This window comes from Chrysemys picta, chromosome 4, assembly GCF_011386835.1.
Source record: "Chrysemys picta bellii isolate R12L10 chromosome 4, ASM1138683v2, whole genome shotgun sequence".
Taxonomy (NCBI): Eukaryota; Metazoa; Chordata; order Testudines; family Emydidae; genus Chrysemys; species Chrysemys picta.
This window is the reverse complement of record NC_088794.1, coordinates 146,364,185-146,372,383: the sequence shown is the minus strand read 5'-3', so window position 1 is coordinate 146,372,383 and position 8,199 is coordinate 146,364,185. Positions and strand designations below refer to the sequence as shown.

At 48.0% G+C, this 8,199-nt stretch overlaps 1 protein-coding gene across 1 annotated transcript in view; it reads right to left on the bottom strand.

Annotated features, from left to right (window-relative positions):
- Positions 1-4,923: 4,923 nt before the first annotated feature.
- The window catches only part of GCH1 (GTP cyclohydrolase 1), a 32,450-nt gene continuing 29,174 nt past the window's right edge, over positions 4,924-8,199 (bottom strand). Inside the window, exon 6 of the mRNA XM_005295490.4 lies at positions 4,924-7,828. Coding sequence (XP_005295547.1) covers positions 7,702-7,828 — 127 coding nt within the window. The 3' untranslated portion in view covers positions 4,924-7,701. The remainder of the gene's footprint in view (positions 7,829-8,199) is intronic.

The following is an 8,199-nucleotide window of genomic DNA, read 5'->3' as shown; positions in this document are numbered from 1 at the left end:
ACCAGGCCCAGCTAAAACTGTGATGACTTCACAACCCCTACAGGAGTTTGAGAGTCCTCAGAACATGGGCCTTTGTCCTGAACTGTGCGTATAATTACTCAGAACACAGATGGTAAAACTTTGACAGAGAGAATCCCTACCCATCATTCGCCGTGTAAAAAAGCACATGGAAGGAAAGAATTGTTCTCAACCCATAGAATGCCAGAGCTCCCTTCCTTTTAAGGCCCTGTTCAGTACACCCCTGGGATGACCTCTGGAGAGCAAGGACGGGCTCAGATCCCAATGGGCCATTGTGAAAGAGCCACCTGCCCCATTTAAGAAATGCCAGACGCCTAGGCAAGATTCTGCAGGAAGTGACCAAGTTTAGAGAACTCAGCAAACTGAGTTTATGCAAGCATTTCCTAGCATAAATATCCTTCGAAAGATACGGTCAAGATATTTTTCACTCAAGTTTTAATAAGATATTAAGTTGACACCTGCTTATTTATCAAGGTTTCCATCTAATTTAGGTATTTCTAAAGCCCCTATCATCTTGGTATGCAAGGCCCCAAACTGGAAGTTGATGACAACAGTCCCATTGATTTCTATTGGCGCAGGATGGGGTTAAGGGTGCAACTGTCATGTATATTGGAATGCATTATTTAATCTGCTGCTTGTTCTCCCAGGGCTGTATACGCTGTGGAAAGCTGAGAAAGACCAAGTGAAGCGTTTGCTTGGGAGAAGGGAACTCAAAGAACTACGGTTGCTTTGCAAGCATAGAGAAAATGGTACATTTAATTCTGGGCCAGCCATGGTTAATTTCAGCGGTGTGGGGTTTGTCTGTGGGTACACAGCTCAGTGCATTCCTCACCTCCAACAATCTCCCACACCATGCGATGAGCTACACTGAAAGAAGGGGCTTGCACACTCATGTTCACACTTTTTTACATTGTCAAGTCTGTGCACTCACATCTTTTCACAGGTACGTTCCTGTGCACAAACTGCACTAGCACATGGAAGTTTCGAGACCACTTCAGTCGTGTCTTTTTAGCCTGTAAGCACTTCAGGGCAAAGGACTGTCTCGTACTATGTGTTTGTGTAAGACCTAGCACAGGGGGGCTCTGCTCTTGGTTAAGACCTCGACCTTGCCTGAAAGTACACTGTGACTATAAGAACTAAAATCCTGTGCTAGAGAGCAGATTGTTTGTGGTATGATCCATCCTGGTGCTTTCAAACACTCACTAAAGCAGTAAACAACTGCAGAAATTGCAAGTGAAAACTCAAAAAAAAAAAAAGGGGGGGGGAGAACATGAAAGGGCAGCAGTTGGCATGGGCGTCATTAATGAAAACAGCGGCTAGAAAGAATACATCAGCAAAAGTGATACGAGAACCAATAAGCAGGATACTAAAGTCACTGTTGGGCTCTTGGGACAGGTGGCGCTGAACAGCTTAGAAATAAGCGTATTGCGGATGAGAGTCGGCAGGAACAGTCAGCCAAAAAAAACAGGTGGAAAAAGCTTAAGAAATTGAAAAGAGAGTAACGGGGAGACATCCACTGATGCAGCAAGTGCAGCACCAGATTATGAGTTTATTAAACTGGGCTGGTTCTTCCCTCAGTGTCCTCATGATACGGAGGGAGGAAATATCACAATATTGCCAACCTAACCATTCAAAACATGAGTCACCCCCACCCCCCCAATCACAAAATTGGCTTAAAAATCCTGAGATTTAAAAAAAAGTTCTAGGCGCTTTTTATTTGCCTCCTGGCTTTTGAGCCTGCAGGATGCAGCGTTTCAAGCTGTACTCCACCCACGAGAGCGGACACCTTGTTTTTCAATGAAGGCACAGCAGGTTCTTACATGACTCCTAGTCAAGTTGCTGAAAATGGAATTTTCTGTTTTGACATTAAAAACCATTTGCCTTTTCAAAAATGGTTTGACGACAAAGCTCTTCCGAATCCACAAGTGTATTTAATATAGTTGGGTATTAAATAGAGCTTCATTGTGAACAAGAGCGATGTTCGGAAAACGCTTTTGAAGGTTGGCATTACAATCATTTCCAGATGGACCAGATCATTTAAAAAGAACAGCGGGCTGGATTGGTCGATACATTTCCTCTCCCCCCCCCCCCCCCCGCCCGCTTCCCTCCAGGCTCCAAGGCAGGGATCAAATCAGAAAATGAGACGCACTGGGATGTTCCCCATGGGTGCACTCAGACTGAAGTTTTATCTCCCCACCCCCTGCCCCCCAGTGCAAGACTAGCTCGCTTCCCCTGCACCTAGTTGCTATATGACCAGGTAGTGCAATAACAATGTAGGCACAGAGGTGAAGTAAAGGTTTATTAACTACTGGGCGGGTATTTTTCCTTCCTATGTTTCATTTCTTTCTTCCCTTCATGCTTTTAGTATTTGCCTTTCATTTTCTCACCCTTTATCCCTCCCCACGGGTCCCCACCCCCAATCTCTTGCCCTCCCCCAGCACATCTCCTCTTCTGGAGCTCATTCGGACACTACAGAGACAGACAGATTCTTAATTAACATAAGGCCCCTTTGCACCACTCTGGCAGTAGCCAGCAGCCTTAAAGCAATTGTAAATGTGAACCATTGCAAAGGGAGCTTAGTGTAAGTAAAGGAGAACCAGGCCCAGAGAGCTGGACTGCTCTCTTGTAACCGCCCCCCCCCCCCCCCGGTCTGGTTTCCTTCCCGTCGTACCCAGTCTCGTCGGGCAACAAAAAAAGGAAGCTCGTTCCTCTGGGTGTATGCTCCCAGTCAGCCCTGAGCCATTAGCTCCTCCTCTCCTCTTACTGCCATCCGAGTCTATGGGCTGGGCTCGGCTCTGATGCTCACTGATCATGGGAGGGAGGCCCTTTGTCCGGCTTAAGCGGGACTGGACTGGTTTTGTGGAGCGCTGGCCCTGTCCAGTAGGGACTTAGCACCAACATGGCTTTGGTGCAGGAGGATGCAACGGGGGAGGCGACGCGGTGTGGAGTGACGCAGGCTGGGGCTGGCCGACGGGGGCAGGCCCATGCAGGTGGGAGCAGGGATGTCCTGTACTCTGGGGATGTACCAGTGTCCATTTTCGATCCGGGGGAGGTCTGGGTCTAATACACCATGGTAGTGTCCCCGTTGCTGTCTATGCACACTCAGGCCCGTAAGCTCTGGCTGCCCCAGCACTGGCCTGCCAGTGGAACCGGTTCTCTGCTGGGAGAAGGAAACCTGAGTTGGAGGCAGTACCAGCCTCTGGCCTACTTTGCTGCAGTTCTCTTGAGCCCACCCCTGCTTTTGTGCTAGAATCGATGCCAGGAGAGCAGAGGCAGCAGGTTCTGGGCAGTGTGTCCGCCCGCCCCCTGCACTCGCTTGGTGTGAGCGCATTACATTACAACAGACTGTTCTGGGACTTACCGGGTGGCCTAAAGGGCAACATGTCAGTCTGGCTGTGGGACTTGTCCCAACCCAGCTGAAAAGGGGAAGCTACAAATCCAAGGTCCTTTGGTACTTCTGCTCAATTTATGCACATAGAGCCTTCGTTCAGCTATTGACACACTAAAAGGGATAGGGCTGCTTTTTAGCTCTGCATCCTCTGCCTCCCAGGGCTGTCCCTAGCCATTTAGGTGCCCTATGCAGCCCCCCTGCGGGGGGCAACAGGCCTCCCCCCCCAGGGTCTGGGAGGCAGGAGCTGTGGGGGGCCACTTTTGGGGGTCCCACAGGCCCAGATTGGCCTGGGGGATTAGCGGGGAGGGGCGGGAGCAGCCCACTCCGCTTCCCTCGCCCCAGCTCCAGCCATGTCGCTCGGGGGAGGGGCTTGGGGGAAGGGATTCCCCACTCACCGGCAGCAGCGGGAAGCAGAGCAGCCCACCCCCAGCCCGCTCTACTCCGCCAGCTCCCAGCCGCGGCGCTCCATTTCCTGTCACTCTGCGGCGGTCCTTTCCCCAACCCGAGCGACACGACTGGGGGCCGGGGCAGAGGAAGCGGAGCGGGCTGGGGCCACATCTCTCCGCTTCCCACCGCTGGTGAGGGCAGGGGGCGATCCTTTCCCCGCACTCACCGGTGGCGGGAAGCGGAGTGCTGCAGCTGGCGAAGTAGAGCGGGCTGGGGCCGGGTTGCTCTGCTTCCCGCCACTGCCAGTGAGTGCGGGGTCACTGGGGGAAGAGGTGGAATGGGGGCAGCCCAGGGGTGGAGCAGGGAGAAACGGGTAAGAGGCAGGGTGGAGGGAGGTGTCCGGGGCCCCACATCCCCCTAGGGGATGGCCCTGCCCCTTGCAGGGGGGCCAGCCGAGGGAGACGGCTGGTCGCCGGGGCTGGTGCTGCCCCGTATGCAGCACGCAGCTGCCTAGAGCACCATGAAATTCGGGGCAATTGGGTGCCCCAGATTTCATGGTGCCCTACACAGCTGCATATGCCTAAGGACGGCCCTGCTTGCCTTCTCAGCAAAAAGTAGTTCCCACGGCTAGCTGGTGTGGCAGACACTATTTTGGTTTTGTCAGGCTGTTGAATTAAAGTGATGAAAGTGAAGACAAACCGAGGCTCAGACTTCTGGATTGCGTGGACGGGAAAAGGCAGAACACTCAGCAGGGGAGAGACCATGGTGTGGCTTTCAAGGCATTGCCTCAGAGACATGGGGAAAGTCTGCCTATAAAGGAAGCGCAGCCTGTGGCGTGAGGGGGTAGGAGGCCAGAGATGTGGTCTCTAGCAGCACAGCGAGGCAGGTACTGAACAGATTGCAGGGGTAGGAGTGGTGGGAAAAGAAAGCCAGGCCTAAGCCAGGGGGAAACAGCAGCTACAGCTGTAGCTTCTCTCCCCCTCCTCAAAAGTTTAGCTAAAGCTGGAGCACACGCTACCCCTCTGTCCCTTGTTTATATTTATGCAGTTGCTTTGGGTACAGGCTGGATGGTGTAATCTCACACCGTTGCAAGTCACGCTAATACATTCCAAAGGATAATACTGTAATGTTTTAAACTCAATAGACTTTTATGGGGTACAACAGCAGACTGTGTAGTGTACATATATACACCGGATGTAGTTGAAGCTCATTGGAGTCACAAAGTGTTCCAAAATGCACCAAATCCTACAAAAATCTGAACAAAATCCAAGGCCACATGTACATAGAGGTATGTTTCAAGGACTACAGGTCATGATGACGTAGATAATGGAGCGTGGTGTGTAACGTGGACTTTATCCTGAACAGAGATAAGTGGTTAAAAACAACCCCTTCTGTTACCTCTAGAAGAGGAAGGGCTGGTCTGCCCTACACAGGCTCTCCCACTACAGCTATACTGGTCTAGCCACTTAGTGTACACACACGGTATATACCGACAGAGCAGTTTTCCTGGCCGTTAGAAATACCCCTCCCTGAAGGACATCAGCTCTGCCGACAGAACCACTCTGTTGTGGCATCCCAATAATTTGAAGACCACCCTACATTTGGCAGTATAGCTGTGTCTACACTGGGGGTTTTGCCAGCATAGCTACATCGGCAAGGGTGTGTGTTTTTTTCACTCCTCTGACCAACATGGCCGTATCGACAACTTTGTAGCGTAGACCTGGCCTAAGACTGTGCTTAGAGACCTTGACAGTTTCAAAGCAATCATGTGATCACAGGAAAATGTATCTGTGTCTAAAACTCTTTGGTCCTCAAGTTCTTTCTAGAGCTGCTGCCCTAGGAGAGAGAACAAATCTTACTCGGCCTTCCAGACTAGAGGGATTTAAGGCTTCTTAATTAGCATATTTAAAAAAATATATTGAAGTCAAGGACTCAATGCTGCTCCCAGAACCACTGCTGTAGATCTGAGGCAATATTATTGGGGGGGGGGGGGGGGGAGGGGGAATCCAATGAGTAACTCTGGATTTATTCTGTGCAATACTGATTGATTAAGAATAGTCTGCCTGCTGTAACAGAAAGGCATTTCTAGAGTGCTCAACACTGGAGTAGTGAGGTTAGTGTCTTCAGAATATTGTACAGTTTTCTTATTAATGCTTTGAATGTCTTAGCATGAGTGAGTAAAGACACTAACTTTATGCAGGCATTTCTCGGGATTGCTGGCAGCTAGTACTCGAAGTGTGACAGTTAGGGAAGGGCGGTGTATGATTATCACATTCACCCTGTTGCAGAGCTACAGGCTTGATGATAAAATACTTTTAGTTTCCTTTCGTCACAGGATGAAAAGGGACATTAATGATCTGTGCATAAACTAGCAATAATTAGCGGACTCAAGCTCAAAGCTCACCTTTTAGTTTCGCCTGTAGTGGATTTTACATTCACACCCAGAGACAGAGCATGCTATATGAATTTGGACTCTGGCTCTTTGCAAGTCTGCACAGGATTTGTGTGTGTGTGTGTGTGTGTGTGTGTGTGTGTGTGATTGCCTTTGGTTTTAGAAGCAAGTGGGTGATTTTGATTTGTGCACCATATTGTCCCAATTAAGAGTTACAAAACACTCATTACATTTCCCTCATAATTTAATACATTAAATCAAGTCCTCTTAATTGCCTGTTTCACATGCCGAGGTTTCAGAAAATATGTTTAACTCACTTTGGTCTCCTGAGAAGTACTTTGCTAGTTGCCCTCATGAAAGAAGAACAACAACTGAACAGTTCATACCAATGTATTTACAGGGCTACACTGACATGGAATTATGTTCCATCAGAAAAGACGTGTCTGGAGTGCAGAGTTCAGGAGTCACTTCAGTTCGCAGGCTTTGGTCCACTGAGTTGGAAAAGATTACAAGTTTAAAATATTGAAGAGCTTGTCTAGTCCTGATTAACTCCACGTATGGACACTCTAATAAGAGCGTCCACACAGGGAATTAACCATTCCTGATTAACTCCATTTTAAATTCACAACCTATTTTATTCTGGATTAATTTTCCCATGTGTAGTTTTCCTAAGGGAAATCTTTACTCAAATATTGTGTATGTGTAATTTAGTCATCTAGCCCAGTTAACACCTGGAAAATCCAGGAAAGCAAACTGAAAATGATATAAAATGGTTAAAACTCTGAATGGATTCGTTAGCTCTTTGAAAACCTCAAACAGTAATTTATATAAAGTGACTGCTACAGTTACAGTGGTATAATATTCTCATTTTGAGGTACAGAGGGGAAGGTGCATAAACCCCTGCAGACTGAGATAAGATTGCCCCCCCTGAATTGTTGAAATTAATTCCCTGCACGTTAAGACTAGCAAGATAACAATATGCCTTTGTAACAGACTAAAGCCACAAAGGAGAGAAGGTGAATACTAACAAAATATAAGTGTCACCAGATTGTCACATGAAAAGGTAGGATATGCATATTCAAAGACTGAAACCGACATATCAGAAGATTTGCAATTAATGGTACAGTACGAATCCTGGACATCATTCAAGAACTTCCTGTGAGGGATATGAGGCACGTAGATTACCTTGCAAAGATCTGTAGCCTTTCAATATTTCCTATGCTGTGTTGTACATAACCTGCCAAATAAAGTTCTAGTGGCAATAAAATTGTAGTGTAGATGGAGCAAGTATATTTAAAAACTATCGGTAGCTGGGTTATCCTGTGACACAAGAGACAGCACAGATATCCATAGGGCCTACCTCACGGTTACATTTTTGACTTACCGTCAAAATTATTTCACTGCACATATTAGAACGCACGACTTAGTTAAAAACGAGCTGCACAAAGAGTTAAGGACAGACAGCGGCACGGACAGTACGATCTGCAGAGAGCATTCGGCGAGTGGCACCGCTTCAGCTTCGGATGAGGGTTAAGAACTCTTCCCGAGTCTTTGCATCCTCCCGGAATACACCCAACATTGTGCTAGTGACCGTTTTACTGTTCATCTTCTGCACCCCGCGCATTACCATGCACATGTGTCTAGAACAAAGAAAAGGGGAGGAGTGTCAATCAGGGAGGCTTTATAAAGCGGCGAGTATTGCTATGAGAAGCAGGGGACAATCATTTTCCAGTGCTAGGTTTAAACTGCAAGCGTTTCAGATAATCCACTTAAGGCAGAGTCTGGGAAAAGGCCCAAGGCTGGAATTTTCAAAAGGAGCCAGCTTTCCAGCTCCTGCTCCCTGTCAGTGGCACTTGAGTTCCTAATTCTTAGGAGCCTTCGAAAATCTCACCTCAAATGCTGTGTATTCATGCTAAGCTGATCACACCAAAATATTTGTTTCTAGATTAGAGCCACGGTCTGCTACTGGAAATCTTAAGCATGTAATGATGACAGAAAATTGGTCATCACA